This window comes from Mobula birostris, chromosome 8 (genome assembly GCF_030028105.1).
Source record: "Mobula birostris isolate sMobBir1 chromosome 8, sMobBir1.hap1, whole genome shotgun sequence".
In the NCBI taxonomy this organism is placed as follows: Eukaryota; Metazoa; Chordata; class Chondrichthyes; order Myliobatiformes; family Myliobatidae; genus Mobula; species Mobula birostris.
Window position 1 is genome coordinate 135,389,736 of NC_092377.1, and position 20,783 is coordinate 135,410,518.

Sequence of the window (20,783 nt, forward strand, 5' to 3'; positions counted from 1 at the left end):
ACCTCTCAGAGGCGACCCAGTTTAATTAAACTTTGTATTGCCACAGTGACATGCTCTCTTCTCCTGCCACATTGAGGCCAGGCACAGATTAAAGGAGCAACACCCCATATTCTGTCTTGCTAGTCCCCAACCTGACGACGTCAGCATTGATTTCCCTAATGTCCGATAACCACTGCCCTCTGCCTCCCCCCACTTTGTTTTCCCTTATCACTGGGGTCTAATTATCCTTTCTCTTCCCACTCCCACACCTTCACAACCTGCCCATGAGTTCCCCTTCTAGTTCTCCACCTTCTTCCCTTTATTCCATGGTCTATGTCCTCTTCTATTGGATTCATCCTTTTCAGTCCATTGCCTCCTCCACTTATCCTCTTCCCACATCATCACCGCTTCTCCTCTTCTCTCTCACCCCCTCTTCCACCCAACCCTGCACCTACCCACCCACTTCCCCCACACCTCACTTATCACCCACTAGTTTCTGCTTCACCCCCACCCTTGGATTCTGCCCTCTTCCTTTCCAGTCCTGATGAAGAGCCTCGGCTCGAAACGTCAACGTTCATTCCACTCCATTCATGTTGCCTAACTTACTGAGTTCCGCTAGCACCTTTTCACTCCAGTCTAACATCTGCCTTCTTTGTGTTTGCAGAAAATGTATTATTTTGCATTCCAGTGCCAGTAACAGAGGGATTTCAGTCACCCTGTACAGAGTATATACCGCACTCTTCCATTTACATACAGCTAACTGCATGCCAGGTTCTGACAGCACAGAGAATATAGATTAGATCAGGACTTGGGCCAACTTGCATCTACCAGTAGTAATTCTGCACGGTGCCTTATTGTGTTGTGCTAGCCACTGCATTGAAAGATCTTGCCTCAGGTTTAATGTTTTTTTTTAAGCAATCTTATCCCAGAAATTTTAATGAAGAATACAGAGAACATTTGGAAGAAGAAATGGATTTATTCTAGATCTGTGGATGAATGGCAGATGATAAGGCAAGGGAATGTGCAGGGCACCCAGTGGGGTCTCATGCCCTGTTCTTTATTAAAGGGAAATGCTACTGACAAAGCATTGGAACAGAAGCTGACGATTTAGCTGGCCTCACCAGAAAGGCCACAATGAATGCTGTGCTGATCACATGTGAAACTACTCTGCAATCACAGAGCAACATCTGGGATAATAAACTATTTGGCATTGTCTATGTATGAAGAGGCTCCAGAACTACAAGCAGATTTGTCAGCTGTTAAAGTGGTAGCATTTCTGCCCTGTGATTCAGTGGGAGCAGTGAGCACACTCAATTTAAACCATAAGATCACCTGTGTTCCACTCCAGGATATTAAGAATGGATTTCATAAAATAGAAGGGAAAAAAATGAGAAAAAAATTAAAAGTTAGGCAATTACTGTTGCTAGTGATACATTGTAGGGATAACATCCAGCAGAGAGGAAGTCAGCCACCTGTAAAGAGAAAGAGTCTCATCAGGAGAGTTTCTGGAAGGATTCCCCTTTCACGTTAAAAGAGGCAAGCCTTCTTCTTCAGCTCAGTCCTCCTCCACTGGGGCAACTTATCAAATTCCTTTATGGTCATCCCAAAAACCTCTTGGAACTCCTCGGGAGACAGGTGCCTCTGTTAAAAAAGGAATAAACATCGATCAAGCTCCAGAGATAACAAATCCATCAGGTCAATGCCCCAACTGATTTACCCCAAACAGTTCGCTTACTTCTCTGTTTCATTCAAAGAGCTTCTCTTTGAGTTGACGTCATGGCCAAAGAAGCTCACAACACTTTTACTTCCTCGGGAGGATAAAGAAATTTGACACGTCCCCATTGACCTTTACCGATTTTTATCAATGCACCGTGAAAAGCATTCTACCCAGATGCATCATGGCTTGGAATTAGAGTCACATCAGGTTAATTATCACCGATGTAGGTCGTGAATCTTCTTGTTTTGTGTCAGCAGTACAGTGCAATACATAAAATATAAGTTACAATAAGAAATAAATGAGTGGTGCAAAAAGAAAACGAAATAGTGAGGTGTGTTAATGGACTGATGACAGAGGGAAAGAAGCTGTTCCTAAAACACTGAGTCTGTGTCTTCAGGCTCCTGTACCTCCTCCCTGATGGCAGTAATGGAAAGAGGGTATTGTCCTGGGTAGCTGGGGTCCTTAATGACGGATGTTGTCATCTTGAGGCATCACCAAGATGTCCATGATGTTGGGCAGGCTAGTGCCCACGATGGAGCTGAATGAGTTTGCAACCCTCTGTGCTTTGCCGCCCCCCCCCATACCAGATGGTGATGCAACAAATGTGAATGTTCTCTACTGTACACCTGTAGACTTTCGCTAAAGTCTTTGGTGATGTATCAATCACCTCAAATCCCTCATGAAATATATCCACTGGCATGTAATTACATCAATATGTCTGGCTCAAGATAGATCCTCAGAGATGTTGACATGCAGGAAGTTTAAACTACTCACCCTTTCCATTGCTGACCCCTTGATGGGAATTGTTGTTCTCTTGACACCCCTCCCTGAAGTCCATAATCAACCCTTTGGTCTTACCGAGATTGAGTGCAAGATTATTGGTATGGCAATTTCTTTACATACTGTATGACTGCAAGAAACTACACAGAGTTGTGGATGCAGCTCGGTACATAATAGAAACCATTCTCCGAGGACTATGACTATACTTCTCACTGCCTCAGTAGAGCAGCTAGCATGATCAAAGACCACACCCGCCTCAGACGTTCTCTCTTCTCTCCTCTCGCATTAGCCAGAAGATACAAAAGCATGAAAGCTTGCACCACCAGGCTTAAGGACAGCTTCTGTCCCACAGTTATCAGACTCTTGGACAGGTCTCTTGTACAACAAGATGGGCTCTTGACCTCACAATCTACCCTGCCCTTTATTATTTACCTGAACTACATTGTCTCTGTAATTCTCATATTTTATTTTATTATTTTTACCTTCTTCTACCTCAGCCATCTGCTGCTTGGCACATGGGAGCAAGAACCATGCAAACACCACTCCGCTCCTTCTTCATGTCCACATATTGTCACTGCTCTCCTCACCACTCAAGGAGAGCCTAGAGAAGATAAGCCACTTGCTAAAGGGATTGGGGGGGGGAGGGGGAGGACGAGTTGTGGCAAGTTGGGTAGGAAGAGAGAAATGGAGAGCAGTATAGATGGAAGAGACGAAATGATACAAGTTCTGCCCATCATCCTTTCCCTGTCCGTCTCTATGTACAGTCAACCTGGCTGTTTGCCGCAATCACAACAATCTTATAATTAATATATAATGGTAATCTTATCCCACCAGCCACATCTTCATTCTCCACAGAAATTGCTTGCTTTCATTTACATTTCACTGCTACTCAGCCTAACGCACTTTTCGTAAACACAAAATACTCTGCAGATGCTGGGGTCAAAGCAACACGCACAACACGCTGGAGGAGCTCAGCAGGTCGAGCAGCGTTAATTCTGATTCTGAGACGAAGTACCTTCATCAGCACTGAGAAAGAGAGAGGTGTGTTAGAGGAACTCAGCAGGTCAGGCAGCACCCGTGGAAACAAACAGTCAATATTTCGGGCCGGAACCTGAAACGTTGACTGTTTGTTTCCACGGGTGCTGCCCGACCTGCTGAGTTCCTCTAACACACCTCTCTCTTTCTCAGTGCTGATGAAGGTACTTCGTCTCAGAATCAGAATTAATATAGCCAGATATGTTGTGGAATTTGTTGTTTTACGGCAGCAATACATTGTAATACATAGTAATAAAAACTATAGATTACAATAAATATAACAGTGATAAAAACTATAAATTACAATAAATATAACAGTAATAAAAACTATAGATTACAATAAATATAACAGTGATAAAAACTATAGATTACAATAAATATAACAGTGATAAAAACTATAAATTACAATAAATATATATAAAAATAAATAAGTAGTGCAGAAAGGACTGGAAAATACTGAGGAAGTGTTTGTGGGTTCATTGTCCATTCGCAAATCAGATGACAGAGAGGAAGAAACTGTTCCTGAAACATTTGAGGTTCCTGTACCTTCTCTTTATGGTAACAATGAGAAAAGGGCATGTCCTGGGTGCCTGGGGTCCTTAATGATGGGTACCACCTTTTTCAGGCATCGCCTTTTGAAGTTGGCCTGGATGCTAGGGGGGCTTGTGCCCATGACGGAGCTGGCTGAGTGTACAACTTATCGTAGCTTTTTCCAATCCTGTGTGGTGGTCCCTCCACTCCAGACGGTGATGCAACCAGTTAGAATGTACACTTTCCACAGTATATCTGTAGAAATTTGCAAGTGTCTTTGGTGACATATGAATTCTCCTCAGACTTCTAATGAAGTACAGTTGCTGTTGTGCCTTCTTTGTAATTGCGTCAACATGTTGGGCCCAGGAGAGATCTTCAGAGATGTTGACATCCAGGAACTTGAAAGTGCTCCTCCTTTCCACTTCTGATCTCTCGTTGAGGACTGGTGTATGTTCTCTCAATTTCCCCTCCCTGAAGTCCACAATCGATGCTGCACAAGGTTGTTGCCGCGACACCATTCCATCAGCTGATTGTCTCACTCCTCTACACCTCATCACCATCTGAAATTCTACCAACAATAGCCGTGTCATCAGCAAATTTATCAATAGGGTTTGAGCTTTGCCTAACCACACAGTCATGAGTGTAGAGAGTTGAGCAGTAGGCTAAGCACGCATCCTCGAGGTGCACCAGCGTTAATCGTCAGTGAGGAGGAGATGTTATTTCCGATCTGCTCAGACTGCAGACTCAAGGTGGGGAAGACAAGGGTCCAGTTGCAGAGGGAGGTACAGAGGCCCAGGCACTGGAGCTTTTTGACTAGAACTGAGGGTTTGATTGTTTTGCACACTGAGCAGCAGTCTGACCAAAGTATTACTATTGACAAGGCAATGCAAGGCCAAGTACTGTACATTACACAGACCGAGAGGTGTAAGGTGATGATAACTGTTCAAACACATCTATTCTGCACAACCACCCCCTCACTTTCCTTGCTGCTTACTGAACGCCCTCTTGCAATGGATGATCACCTTGGTGGGTTTCTACTATAGTCCCTCTCATAGTCAAAGGGAACTAGAAAAACCAATTTGCAGGGAGAGGTTGATTAGGGATCATCAACACTTTGTGCATGGGAGATAATGTCTCATGAACTTGATTCAAAATTTAAGATTGTTTAGTGTCATTTCCAGTATATAATTGTTACACCGGGTCTGATGCAGCACATAAAAACACAATAAGATAAACAACACACTAATAAAAAAACTATACAGTAAATAAAAATATATGGGATAGCTTATATGCATAGTTTGGTTGTATGTACATAAAGTGATGCTAGGTCCAGGAAGTCTGTACATAAGGTGAGAGGCAGGAAACGAGAAAGTAGCATTGGAAGTGTCGATCAGCCTCACTGCTTGGGGAAAGTAACTGCTTTTGAGTCTAGTGGTCCTGACGTGGATGCTACATAGTCTCCTTCCTGACGGGAGTGGGACAAACAGTCCATGAGCAGGGTGTGTGGGATCCTTCATGATACTGACGGCCTTTTTAGGCACCTTTTTGTATATATTGGTGGGAAGGCTGGTGCAAGTGATGTGGTGGGCAATTTTGACTGCCCTTTGTATCTTCCTGTCTGCCACAGTGCACTTTCCATACTATGTAGTGATGCTAGTATGTTCGGAGGATGTCCTCTGTAGAAGGTCATGAGTATTGATGTGCATAGTCAAGTTTTCTTTAGCCTCAGAAAGTAGAGGCACTGGTGGGCTTTCTTGATTGTATGTGTTCTGGGACCATGAGAGGTTGTGCAAGGTGTGTAATCCCAGGAGTTAGAAACTGCTCACAGTTTCCACTGCTACGCCGCCAATGTGAAGATGGATATGAGGATTTGATTGAGATTTTGAAGAAGTAACCAAGAAGGTCGGTGTGGTAGACGTAGTGAAGATGGACTTCAGTAAGACCTTTAATAAGGTAATATGGTAGGCTGCCATGGAAAGTTAGATCACACGGAATCCATGAAGAACTAACTAATTGTCTTGATGGTAGGAAGCAGGGGACAATGGTGGAAGGTTGTTTTTTAAAGTGGAGGCCCTTAACTAATGGTGCTCCTCAGGAATCAGCACTGAGCCCGTTGCTATTTGCCATCTGAATCAATGATTTGGATGAGAAAGTTTGCAGATTACACCAAACTAGATCTTATTTGGTTTCATCTGCAAACTTTCTAGTCATAGACAATGAAGATGGTTATCAAGATTTACAGAGAGCCCTTGACCAGCTGGGTAAGTGGGCCTAAGGAACGGAAAATGGAGATAAATTCAGAAAAGTGTGAGGTGTTGACTTTGGGAAGACGTACAGGGATAAGACAATCAGAGTAAAATGTAGGGTCCTGGGGAGTGTTGTAGAACAGAGGGACCTAGGATTACAAGTACACAGCTCCCTGTACAAGTGTGGTGAAGAAGGCTTTTGGCATGCTGGCGGTAACCAGTCAGGAGATTGAATATAGAAGTTGGGATATTATGTTGCAGTCGTACAAGACTTTGAAGAGGCTGCATTTTGAATATTGTGTTCCGTTTTGGTCACTGTTATTGGAAAATGCCATTAAACTGGATTGAGTGCAGAGAAGATTTACAAAGCTGTTGCCAGGACTCAAAATTGAGCAGGGTGGGACTTTATTCACCCGAGTCTACGAAAATATGGGGTGATTATTCAGAAGTGCATAAAATCTTGAGGGACATTGACATGGTCAATGTGCATGGTCTTTTCCCCAGTACTAGGGAATGAAGAACTGGAAGGCATAGGTTCAAAGTGAGAGGGGAGAGATTTAATCGGAACCCAAGGGACAACTTCTTCACCCAGAGGGTGGTCTATGCATGGTACGAGCTGCCAGCTGGAGAGGTTGAGGCAGATACATTAACCACATCTAAAAGACACTTACAGGTAGAGAATAGGATAGGAAAGGTTTAGAGGAATATGGGTCAAATGCTTGGTTGCCACGGACCAGTTGGGCTGAAGGGCCTGTTTCTATGCTATCTCTCATTTTCCCAGTTTTGGTAAAGAGGCACATACTTACAAAGATTCTCTTTCCACAGTTACTACCTGACCTGCTCAGTTTATCTGGAAGCAGTTTTGTTTGAGGTTTGGAATTGGAATTAATTATTATTGTCACATGTATTGGGGTACAGTGGGAAGCTCACCTCACATACTGTTCATACATTCAAAGTACAAATTAAATTTATTTCTCCATATGCTACCTTAAGATTCATTTTCTTGCAAGCATTCACAGTAAAACAAAGAAATATAACGGGAACCAATGAAAAACTACACACAAAGATTGACAAATTGATATCAGTTCATTACACAGTGTATTGAGGCAGAGCAAGATAAAACAAGATTGCAGACAGCAGCGGAAAACATTAAGGTGCAAGATCATAACAAGGTACAGTAGAGTGTGGGGTCAAGAATTCATTTTGTTGTACTAAAGAACCATTCAATAGCCTTATAACAGTGGGATAGGAGCTGATTTTGAGCCAAGTGATGAGTACTTTCAGGCTTTTGTATCTTCTGCCTAATGGAAGAGGGAGAAGAGAGAATTCCAAAGTGGGTGGGTGGGATTATTCTGGTTGCTAAACTGAGGCGGCAAGAAATGAAAAGAGTTTATAGAGGAGAGTCTGGTTTCCATAATGTGCTGAGCAGTGTCCACAAATCTCTGCAGTTTCTGGTGGTCACATACAGAGCAGCTGCCATACCAAGCAATGGCGCATCCAGATAGGATGCGTCCAGTGGTACTTTGATAAAAATTGGCACGAGTCACTGGGGACATGCCAGATTTCTGTAGCCTCCTGAGGAAGTAGAGGCATTAGTGACTTTTCCTGATCATGGCATCAGCATGGCTGGACCAGCAGGCACCATTGTTTTCACTGAGAATTGCATATGTAGTCACAGTATTTAAATCTACATCATCAACCTTAAGATGAGAGATTTTATTTGGAACAAATCAGACAGCCTTCTCATGCTCTTAAAATTTACATTTCACAATTCACCTTTGAAAGTTAATGTTGAATCTGATTTCCATTTCTAGGTGGCAGATCACTGGAGGTCACAAACTCACTAGTTTCTACACATCACCTCTAGGTTTTTTATCAACCGTCTGAATTTGTCCCAGATGTAGAGCCCACCTCCAGCTGAAGTGTCTCAATCCAAAATATCAACTGTCCATTTGTCTCCCTAGATGCTGTTTGACCCACTGGATCCCTCCAACATCCTTTGTCCAGTGATGACCAGCACTTCTGCCACTGGGCACAGTTTCCCTCGATAACTTTAAAGACCTCTTCAAACATGGCTAAATCTTCTCTGCCCAAAGGAGAACACCACAGCTTGACTTGTCCTCCATATAACTGCTCCCTCGTCCTTTGTCCCTTCTCCTCCTGACTTTCCCAAGCTGTTAACGCACTTAGAACCAGAGACAAACACACTGTTTCACTCAAGGCCAAACCAATGATTGAAAAAGAACAACTTCCACACTTGTTTGTTCAATACTCAACCACTAAGCAAGGATTCTATTTTAACAGCCTTCTCCACTTGTCTGCCACCTTTAGTCTTACATTAAGTAACTCTTCCTACATTCTTCTTTAAAATTAAGTTTATTTTACTTTTTCTTAACCTTCCCACCAAAGGGAATCAGCACCCATTACTCTCAGTCTCCTTCCTACCATTCGCTATTTGTTTTGTACTATCTGCAAACTGAACTCCAAACAAGAGAAAATCTGCAGACGCTGGAAATCCAAGCAACACACACAACATGCTGGAGGAATTCAGCAGGCCAGGCAGAATCTATGGAAAAGACCATAAGACTGTAAGATATAGCAGCAGAATTAAGCCATTTGGTTCATAGAGTTTCCTCTGACATTTCATCATTGCTGATCCAATTTTCCTCTCAGCCCCAATTTCCTGTCTTCTCCCTGTATCCCTGCATGTTCTGAGAAATCAAGAATCTGTCAACCTCTGAGTAAACAGTCAAAGCTTCGGGCCAAGACCCTTCAAAAGGACTGCAACTTGAACTGCTGCTTTATGTACCATCATTATTAGACAGTAATCACCTGTCACACATCTCCTTTCAGTTTGTTAAACTGTTCCTGACAGCTCTCTTCATTAAAACCCATAACCTCCTGTCTTTGGGCCGCTGCTCCTTAATCCCATTATTTTGGTGGTCTTACTGAGGGCAGTTTGTTAACTCTCGTCCTTACCTCCAGTCGTGGCCTGTCCACTCCCTGAGGCAAGTTGATGCTTCTGCTGCTGCATGCCTTCAGTAACTCATAGGGGTAAATCTGTGTAGGCAGTGCATGGAACAAAATTCATTGCAATTCAGCTTTCAATATCCACTCCTGACTTAAACTGGTGCACTCTCTACTAACAAGATAGGCATTCTCTGCCACAATGACCTTTACCCCACCCCACCCCTCCAGGTCAAGGGGCAGAGACTGCCCTTTCCCTACTGTGAAGACCGCAGAGGCTGGGTTGTTCCTCTGGCTGCACCCTTGCAGCCTGTTCAATTAACTCCAGTACTACCTGTTTGTGACAGGACAGTACAAGGAAACAGCAGCCTGGCCGGTGAACTCCAGAACCAGCTATTGTGAGGGGACAGTGCAGGGAAACAGGAGCCAAGCTCACCACTCACTCCCATTAACTTTCCTCTTTGCAGGAGGAAAACCTACATCCTCAAAGTGAACACTAGCAAGCAGGAACTCACTCATGAAACATTTTATTTTGAGAAATAGTTCAATCAAAAATGACAGTGGTGGGAAATTATAGGAGAATATCTAAAGAGATAGGATGTATGTACACTTGGAAAGGCAGGGTCTGCTCAGGCAATGTCCGTGTGGCTTTCCATACAGGTAATCCTGCCTCACAAAGTTGATTGAGTTCTTTTGAGGAGGTAACCAGGGAGAGTGATGAAGACAGGGGCTTCAGGTAAGTCTATGTGGAATTTAGTAAGGTCTTGCATGGTAGAAAATCACAGCACATGGGATCCAAGGCAAGCTGGCTAATTGGATGCAGAATTGGCTAAGAAGCAGAGGGTAATGGTGGAGGGATACTCTTATGATTAGAAGTCTGCGACTACTGGCGTCTCAGGGACTCTTGCTGGTTGTGGTATTTATCAATTTAAATGTGAATGTAGAAGTGTGTTTGTGGATGACAGGAAAGCTGGTGGTGCTCTGGATACTGAGGAAGGTTATCTAAGGCTGGGTCAGATGGGAGGATGGGCAGGGCTTTGGCAGATGGAATTGAATCCAAGAAGTGTGAGGCGACACACTTCAGGAAGTCAAGTAGATTGGTAAGGCGCTAAGAAAGACTACAAAACAGAATGAACTACAGGCCTGAATCTATCGCGTCATGACAGTATAAACACAGGCATGAAGGAGTGTAGAAGGCATTCAGAGTTCATAGGTTGTGGAATAGAACACAAGGGTTGGAATATTATGACCCAATTTGTAAAACACCTGTTAGACTGCCCCTTGGGACCATTATGTGTAGTTTTTGATCGCCACATTATGAGAAGGGTGTGATTACACCGGATAGAGTATAGAGGATATTCACCAGGAGGTTGTCTGGACTGTAGTTATGGGAGAGAGACTGGATAGGCTTGCTTTCCCTGGAATGAAGGAGGGTGAGGGATGACCTAATAAAGATATATAAAATTATGACAGGGATGAATAGGATAGTCAGAATCTTTTCCCAATGGTCAGGGTTAGCAAAAATAGTAGGAAGTATGTGCAAAGTGAAAGTAGGGAATTATATATGGATTTTTGGGGAAATGATTTTGTACCAAGAGGTCTGATATCTGGAATATGTTGCTAGTAAAGGTGAGGGGATTGGAAACAGTCGCTACGTTTCAGGGGTGTTTACTCAGACACTTGAATGAGCAAAGCACAAAAGGATATGACCCTACTGAGAGCAATTGGGATTAGTGCAGATGGGCAGAATTGGCAGCACGAAGGAGGTGGGCCGAAGGGCCTGTTTCTCTGCCTTTCCACTCTGTGACTGTAATGACTCCCCCAAGGCTCAAGGCAAAGTCTGACCTTCTGCTCCAACATAGTGGGTAAGGAGGAACCTCGGTCCATCCTGGCCGTCAGGGTCACCCCATTCTGTAACGATAAATTCAGAGGCAGCAAATCCACACTGCAGCACAGGGTCCCAACATCACTGGTGTAAGCAGCTCGGCCCCACGGAGACAGGCCTCACCCCTTACCCACCTTAACCCCCCCACCAATGCTCTTGCACCCGTACCTTACACCACCATGCCACTGCACCCACCCTTCTGCCCCGGCACCGCGCACCTGCATCCACCTTACACCACCATGCACCCCACACCCGCTACACCCCTTACTCACCTCACACCTCCTAAACTACCCTCCTTACTACCACTTACACCCCAACTCCCCTTACCCACTACACAAAAGACACAGAAGGGACGGGCAAACCCCAGGGACTGTTGGAGGATGGGTTGGCCTCAGGGTCAGGGGGATGTGGGGTGATGCCAAGGATTGAAGAGGACAGTGACCGTCCAACATGCGGTGTGGTGATCTGAGCCTGGGCCCACCAGTGCCAGGTGCTCTAGCCGTGGGAAGTCTACATCCATTCATTGTCCGGTCCTGTTAAGATGGTATTACTAAATGTGTGTGACAGCTAATGGTAGTCAAAAAACTAAGACATCCGAGTAAAAAATCACTAAAAATACCTTTCCTGAGGTAAATTGTGTTAAATTACCAATGTAAACAGTGAAGATGGCGAGCCGAGTTTGGGGGATGAATTGATGCAAATTTAGTTCCAAAGCTCATAGAGCTGGCTGGGAGCAAGGTTGGATTGCTCAGGGCACCAAATTATCGCCTAGTTTACCTTCATATTTTATCTCCTCCTCTTTATGGTTTTTAAAATTGGCTTCTGTTGTTTTTAAAAGTTTACCAATCCTCTAATGACCCACTAAGCTTTGCTCTATTCACACCCTCTCTTTTGCTTTTATGTCAGCTTTGTCATCCCTTGTCAGCCAAGGTTGTGAATTTTGAATTGATTTGACTTTATTTCTTACATCCTTCACATACATGAGGAGTAAAAATCTTTGTTATGTCTTCATCTAAATGTTCAATGTGCAATCATAGTAACATAATAATTTATAATAAAAAACAGTCTATGTAACATAGAAATACACTTAAATCAGCGTGAGTTAATCAGTCTGATAGCCTGGTGGAAAAAGCTGTCCCGGAGCCTGTTGGTCCCGGCTTTTATGCTGCAGTACTGTTCCCTGGATGGTAGCAGCTGGAATAGTGTCTTCTTTCCTTTAGAATACTTTGGGATGAGTCTATCCTGCACCTCCTGAATTGCCCCCAGAAACTCCAGCCATATCTGCACTGCTGTCATCCATGCTACTGTCCCCTTCCAATGAACTTTGGCCGGCTCCTCTCTCATGCCTCTGTAATTCCCTTTACTCCACTGTAATACTGATACATCTGACTTCAGTTTCACCCTCTCAAATTGCAAGGTGAATTCTATCATATTATGATCACTGTCTCCTCAGGGTTCCTTTATCTTAAGCTCCATAATCATTTCCAGTTCATTACACAACACCCAATCCAGAATTGCCGATCCCCTAGTGTGCTCAACTACAAGCTGCTCTATAAATCCATCTTGGATGCATCTTACATATTTTCTCTTTTGCGATCCCGCAACAATTTGATTTTCCTAATCTATCTGGATATTGAAATCCCCCATGACTAATATAACAATACCTTTTTGAAATGACTTTTTCTATCTCCTGCTGTAAATTGTAAACCACATGCTAGCTGCTGTTTGAAGGCCTGTAAATAACTCCCATCAGGGTCCTCTTATCATTGCAGTTTCTTAACTCCACCCACAAGGATTCTACATCTTCCGATCCTATGTCACTCTAGCTAAAGATTTTATTTCATTTTTTACCAGCAGAGGCACTCTTCCTTGTCTGCCCACCTGCCTGTTCTTTCGATAGATTACGTATCCTTGGATATTAAGCTCCCAACTACAATTGTCTTTCAGCCATAACTCTGTGATACCCACAACATCATGTCTGCCAATCTCTAACTGCACTATAAGTTCATCTACCCCATTTTGTATACTGCATGCATTCAAGTATAACGCCTCCAGTCCTGTATTTGTCACCCTTTTCAGTTTTGTCCTCCTTTTACACTGCAACTCATCCCACTGACTGCAATTTTGCCCTGTCATCTGTCTTGACAATGATATTAATTAATGCTGTTTTGCACCGACTGCTTTGTTTATATGTAAACCACGTTTCAGAGTAATGACAGGAAGTGCTGAAAAGTGGATAACCCTGGATTTTTACTCTCTGTCATTGACTCTCTTCATTTCAAGTTCATGTTCAGTTTATTGTCAATCAACTATACACATGTATACAGCTAAACAAACAGTGTTCCTTGGGGGTCAAGGAGCAAAACACAGTGCTGTGCAGAAGTCTTAGGCACGTATACATACCTGGAGTGCCTAAGACTTTTGCATAGTACTGTCGTAACTTTATTACTGCACTGCCACCACAAAAAAAAACAAATTTCATGATGTACGTGAGTGATGATAAACCTGATTCTGATATGGGTCTCTATTGTGGACTAAATGTGGGAAGGGGGCAGGGAGAGGGAAATCATGGTTGGGGAAGGGAGAGGGAGAGTACAGGAAACACCAGGGAGATGTTCTGGAATGACCAATAAACCAATGCTTGGAATCAAATGACCTTGCCTGTTGTCTCAGGGCTGGATGTGTCTGCACCCGTGCCAACTGCCCTGCCCCTGCCAACCAATCCACCTCTGCCATCTACCTGTCTCACACCCCTCCCATGGTGCTCGACCCTCGCCATACCCAACATACTTAGCTCCTGCCAGATTTACAAACTTGTTCTCCACTCCACATTGACAAATACAGTACTTGGGCACATATATGCTGTGTATTTCTATCACCTTTTTTGTTTCCAGCAGAGTTCCTTCCTTTGACATTGGACATTAAATGTTAATTCTCACCTCTTCCAATCTGCGCCTTGTAAGGCATGAAAATGCCCGACGCAGGCCTCTCATGGTCTGAGTCGACGTTCCCTCCCTCCCTCACCTCTTGTACAGGGCACATTCCAGAGCATGTATTGAGCACTTACCTGGATATCTGTAAGAACAAGAGAAGAATGATAAGAACAGATGGTTTCAGAAATACTGAGATTTTATTCCCAGTCTGAACATTCCCAATAAAAATCACCCTCTCTGCAGGAGGCCAAAATTTGAGAGACAAATGTGCATGTTACAGAAAAGACACTTCACTGAATTTGTTCATGAACTTTATAAGAACAGAAAGGACTAGACAATCTGAGAATTGAACCTTTGAAGGGTGGAAGGATCTGGAACAAACCCAATTTATTCAGATCTGGTTGTGCCAAACCTTTGGCCCTTTATAATGACAAATGAGCAAAAGTTCATTTTCCACCAGTACCATTACCAAGAAATGGAAGCAATAATTTGTCCAAAGTACGTGTTAGTTTTCCCTGCAGTGGAGGAGGCTAATAGAGGGACCCAATAGCAGTATTTAAAGTTAAGGGCCATTGATAGAGTAAATAGTAGGAAACTTTTTCCCATGTCAGAGATATGTTAAGTGGTGCACTGGAGGAAGTACAGAAGAGATTGGAGAACATTGATTATGTAGTATTGTGAGCAGTTTTCGGCCCTTTATCTTAGAAAGGATGTGCTGAAACTGGAGAGGGTTCAAAGGAGGTTCACGAAAATAATTCTAGATTTCAATGGCTTGTTACAAGAAGAGCATTTGATGGCTCTGGCTCTGTATTCACTGGAATTCAGAAGAATGAGAGGTGACCTCATTGAAACCTAATGAATGGTGAAAGGTCTTGCTGGACTGGATGTGGACAGGATATTTCCTATGGTGGGAGAGTCTAAGACCAGAGGACACAGCCTCTGAATAGAGGTGTGTCCTTTTAAAATGGAGATGAGGATAAATTTCTTTAGCCAGAGAGTGGTGAATCTGTGGAATGCTTTGCCACAGGCAGCTCTGAAGGCCAAGTCTGTATGTATATTTAAGGCAGAGGTTGATAGATTCTTGATTGGTCAGTACATGAAAGGATACAGAGAGAAGACAGGAGTCTGGGGCCAAGAGGAAAACTGGACCAGCCATGATGAAATGGCGGAGCAGACTTGATGGGCCAAATGGCCTAATTCTGCTCCTATGTCTTATGTTGATCAACTAGGCTTGACTTCCCTGGAATGAAGGATGCTGGGGGGTGACCTGAGAGAAGTGTATGAGATTATAAAAAGCATAGATGAGGGGAGGATCAGGACCTTTACCAATGATAAGGCTATCAAAAACAAGAGGCAATAAGACATGGGAGCAGGATTAGGTCATTTGGCCCATTGAGTCTGTTCTGCAATTCCATCAGGGCTTCTTTATTACCTTATTAAGAGGGCAAACATTTAGCATTATAGGAAGGAGTTTCAAGGGAGACCTGAGGAGAAAGTTTATTTTATATAAAGAGTGCAGCACAGTGCACAGAGGCATGGTGAATCAGATATGATTACTACATTTAAGAAGCATTTAGACAGGCAGTTAAATATGCAATGCATAGAAGGATATGGACCTAGTGGGGGCAGCTCTGATTGGTGTAGATGGGCAAAAAAGGTATAGATATAGTGAGTTGGAGGGCTTGTCTCTATGCTGCACAACTCTGTGAATCTATAACAGTTAGGAAAGTATCTATAGGAGTACCTAAATTCCAAAGGCAGAGAAAGCCATGGATCAAGTGCAGGGAAATGGGTTCAGTGCAGATGGACGTGGGGTGGTGGCACTGGGCCTGTTTTAGTGCTATGTGACACAGTGACCGTAATATTTACATGTTTCTATTTATTTAGAGATAAGGCGTTGACAGGCCCTTCCAGCCCAATGAGCCTCGCCACCCAGCAACCCACCGAACGTCACCCGAGCCTAATCGCAGGACAATTTACAATGACCAGTTAACCTACTGACCATTATGCCTTTGGACTGTGGGAGGAAACCCACATGGTCACAGAGATAACGTCCTTACAGACGACACCCCAGAATTGAATTCCAAATTCCAATCTGTAGTAGCATTGTGGTAACCGATACGCTACCGTGACACCCCATATTAATGTATGTATCAGTAGTAATTAAAATACTGGTACGATAGAGAGACATTCTGCCAGAACCTCAAACATTCAAACCCAATGTTTTAAAGGAACTAAGATATTTGACAATATCAGAGGAGATAGTCATGGAGGGAGGTTTTACGTCATGTTCCCTCTAAGATTGTACATATGTGTGCACACATCTATGGTGATAAAGGAAATTAAGCTCTGCCAGAAGGTTGTCACCCTCTATCTCGTAAACAAGTTAGCTGTAGTTTTCCAAAGTCCTTTTAATTTGAGAACTGTGTCCTTAGATCACAAATCTGCACTTGCCTGTTATTTAAGAAAGACGAGAGGAGAAGGCAAGCAGTTATAGGACAGTTAGCCTTATGCTGTTGAAGAATTACAAGGCTCTGTAACAGCAGTGACTGAACTCTTCCTTTCTGCTGCTCGGAAGGAGCAGGCATGAATTTAGTAACGGTGAAGTTTTGCAGACAAGCTGGTAGAGGGCGCTAAAGTGACGGCAATAATGTTACTTGTATGACCTCAGAAAATTGTGATAAACCTTGCAGCTAAATTCAATAAAAACGGAAGGCAAGTAATTAATGTGGTTAGGAAATTAGCTATCAAGAGGTTAAATTTAAGGATAATGGGAAGATAAACCCAGTATTCACTGTACATTTTTAATAAATTGAAGAACTTGCTATTGTACAATACTTATCCACCAGTGGAATGGATAACTTTACTGTAAATGTTTTCAATAAAATCACATCGTTTTATGTACCATGCAATGTTCTAGGGCACTTCACAGGAACATTAGCAATCAAACATAGAAAACAGAGAGAAATTTGACAATATCAGAGGAGATAGTCATAGAGGGAGGTTTTAAGTCATGTTCCCTCTAATGTGTGTGCATGTTGTTGTTGTTGTTCGTCCTTCGTAGTCGAAGATGACCATGGCTTCAAAGTCAAATGGGAGATTGGTGGCTGTGGGTCCGGAGGTGACTGATGAGGCCAATCTGGGTCCTGAAGTCTCGCCCACAAGTGGGTGGGTGCTCCTGTGGTGATCTTGCTGCGCCAAGCTGGATGGTCGAGGGCAAGCGTCTCCCACATGTTGATGTCGACACCCAGGCCTTTGAGGGACGCTTTCAGGCAGTCTTTGTAATGTTTCTCCTGCCCCCCCGACTGAGCGCTTGCCCTGACACAGTTCTCCGTACAGCAGCTGCTTAGGCAATCAGCTGTCTGGCATTCTGACCTCATGTCCAGCCCACCTGGCTTGGGCTTTCAGCAGGATGGTGTAGACGCTGCACAGCCCAGCTCGTTCCAGGATTTCCGTGTCGGGGACTTTGTCCTGCCACCTGATGTGGAGGAGTCTGCGGAGACAGCTCAGGTGAAAGTGGTTGAGCTGTTTGGCGTGTCTGTTGTAGACAGTCCAGGTCTCGCTGGCGTAAAGGAGGGTGGTAAGGACCACTGCACAGTAGTCCTTCAGCTTGGTGGTAAGGCTGAGTCCATTCCGCTCCCAGACGTTCTCACGGAGTCTCCCAAAGGCAGCGCTGGCTTTAGCAATCCTGTTGTTGACCTCAGCGTCTATGTTCACTGCGCGAGAGAGTATGCTGCCCAGGTAGGTGAAGTTGTCGACTGCCTGGAGGTTCTGGCCCTTCACCGTGATGCACGGCTCCTGGTATGGCTTTCCTGGGGCAGGCTGGTACATAACTTCGGTCTTTTTGGTGCTGATAGTGAGACCGAAGTTGTCGCAGGCTTGTGAGAAGCAGTCCATTTCACGCTGCATCTCCTGCTCCGTGCTGGCGTTGAGTGCGCAGTCATCAGCAAACAAGAAGTCTCTGATGACAGTCTCTTGCACCTTTGTAACTGCCTGCAGGCGCCTAAGGTTGAACAACCTGCCGTCAGTCCTGTACCTGACGTGGATTCCTTCTTCGTAGTTATGGAAGGCATCTGTCGGCATGGCAGAGAATACCACACTGAACAGAGTCGGGGCAAGAACGCAGCCTTGTTTGACGCCATTTGTCACTGGGAAGGCTTCCGACTCGTCGCTGTCATCCAGAACTTTCACCATCATACCGACGTGGAACTGCCGGACGATTGTGATGAACTTGCTGGGGCAGCCAAACTTCTCCATGATCTTCCACAAGCCTTCTCTGCTGACCGTATCGAAAGCCTTGGTTAGATCAACAAAGGTCACGAAGAGGTCACTGTGTTGCTCCTGGCATTTTTCCTGGAGTTGGCACGCAGCAAAAATCATGTCCGCGGTCCCACGTTCAGCACGGAAGCCGCACTGGCTTTCTGGGAGCAGACCTTGCTCAAGATGTTGGAGAAGGCGGTTGAGCAGGACGCGGGCCAGAATCTTCCCCACAATGGACAAGAGGGAGATGCCTCGGTGGTTGTCGCAAGACTGGCGGTTGCCTTTCCTCTTGTAGATGTGGACTATGCTGGCATCTTTCAGCTGTTGCGAGACCTGTCCCTTTTTCCACATGGACTGGAAGAGTACAGTCAGCTTTTGCATCATGACAGGGCCTCCCGCTTTGTATACCTCAGCAGGGATTGCATCGGGTCCTGGTGCTTTGCCACAGGAGAGTTGCTTCACTGCCTTCCTGACTTCATCTACTGTGGGGAGGGTGTCGAGGTTCTTGTTGATCTCTACCTGGGGCAGGCGGGCAATGGCCTCGTCGTTGATGTCGGCAGGGCAGTTAAGGATGTTGTTAAAGTGCTCAGCCCACCGATCCAGAATCTGCTTCTTCTCTGTCAGCAGCTGTGTCTCATCTGCATTGAGGAGAGGTGAGGAGCTGGAGGACTGGGGTCCGTATACAGCCTTAAGCGCATCGTAGAAGCGCTTTATGTCGTGGCTGTCTGCATGGCCCTGGATTTCATCGGCCTTCTTGCTGAACCAGCTGTCCTGCATCTCGCGAAGTTTTTTCTGCACCTTTCTTCTTGCATTGGTAAAGGCATCTTTCTTGGCTAGCGACGTGGGCTCTGTAATGTTGATGTTTCTCCGTTAGAAGTGCCTGTATTTCTTCATCATTCTCATCGAACCAGTCTTGGTTTCTTCGGGTTGCTGGTCCGAGATGTTTGAGGGCGGTAGTGTAGACAGCGTCTCTGAAGGCCGTCCACTGTTGAGAAACAGTGTGTGTGCATATATCTATGGTGACAATGGAATTTAAGCTTTGCACAGAAGGTTGTCACCCTCTAGCTCGTTGACATGTTATGTATATTTCACAAATGTACACAATCACATTTCCTTTTCCGGTTTCTGATGTGGACGCTGTTGACAACATGGAGTTTGTGATGATTTGTCTGCAGATGTCAGACTGGTTTATTTATACTGTTTTTATTGAAGAAATAATTCAGTGCGCACACTTTGTTGTCATTGGGCAAAAAATTGCACAGCACAAGCTTTTTGCGCACACTGGTCTTTACAAATTCGAGGGAATATTGGTAACAGCTTAAAGGAAGAACAAAGGGCAAGATATTTAGGGAATTTCAGAACTAAAGGCCTTATTACATGAAGGCAGGATGATTAAACTATGAATAAAAAGTAGGAAGTGCTGAAAATATTCAGCAGGTCATACAGCTTCTGTGTTGAGAGAAACAGTTAATAGCCTTTAATCATAAATTTAACATGTTTTAAGTTGTAGGAAGACGAAGTATTGGAAAGGCGTCTGTGATAAGGCAGAAGAATACACTCATTTGCCACTTTAGTAGGTACATCTGCATGTTAATGCAAATATCTAATAAGCCAAACATGTGGCAACAACTCCATGCATAAAAGCATTCACACATCGTCAAAGGGTTCGGTTGTAGTTCAGTATAGGGAAGAAATGTGATCCAAGTGAATTTAATTGTGGAATGATTGTTGGTGCCAGATGGGGTGGTTTCAGTATCTCAGAAACTGATAATCACCTGGGATTTTCACATAGAGAGGGAGTTAAAAGAGGTGGGGGAGTTGCACTGCTAATCAAGGACAACATCACAGCTGCACTTAGATGAGACATAATGGAAGGGTCTTTCACTAAGTCTACATGGTCAGAACTCATAATAGGAAGAATGCAATCACTCTGATGGAATTGTACTACAGACCCCCAATAGCCACCAGGACACTGAGGAACAGATATGCAGGCAGATTAAGAAAAGGTGTAAAAACAATAGGGTCGTTGTCATGGGGGACTTTCCTAATTTAAACCGGAACCTCCCTAGTGCAAGAGGTTTAGATGGGGCAGAGTTTGTTAGGTGCACCCAGAAGGGTTTCTCAAATCAATGTGTAGTTAATCCAACAAGCGAAGGAGCTGTATTGGATCTGGTGTTGAGTAATGAGCCTGGCCAGGTGACTGGCCTTTCAGTTGGTGAGCAGTTAGGGAACAGTGATCATGACTGCTTAAGATTGAAGATAGCTATAGAAGGGATAAGTGTAGACCTTGCGGGAGAGTATTAAATTGGAGCAGGGCAATTTACGAGAGCATTAGGTGGGAACTAGGGAACAGCTGTTTATGGGTGAGTCCATATCCAACATTTGGAGGGTGTTTAAAGACCAATTGCACAGAGTACAGGACAGAAAATTTACAATCAGAAGGAAGGACA

At 44.2% G+C, this 20,783-nt stretch overlaps 1 protein-coding gene across 1 annotated transcript in view; it reads right to left on the bottom strand.

Moving 5' to 3' along the window:
• Positions 1-935: 935 nt before the first annotated feature.
• LOC140201740 (dematin-like) overlaps positions 936-20,783 on the bottom strand; it is an 83,718-nt gene continuing 63,870 nt past the window's right edge. The window contains exons 2-4 of the mRNA XM_072266350.1: positions 11,101-11,169; positions 9,268-9,348; positions 936-1,620 (exon numbers count right to left, since the gene is read on the bottom strand). Coding sequence (XP_072122451.1) covers positions 1,507-1,620; positions 9,268-9,348; positions 11,101-11,142 — 237 coding nt within the window. The 5' untranslated portion in view covers positions 11,143-11,169 and the 3' untranslated portion in view covers positions 936-1,506. The remainder of the gene's footprint in view (positions 1,621-9,267; positions 9,349-11,100; positions 11,170-20,783) is intronic.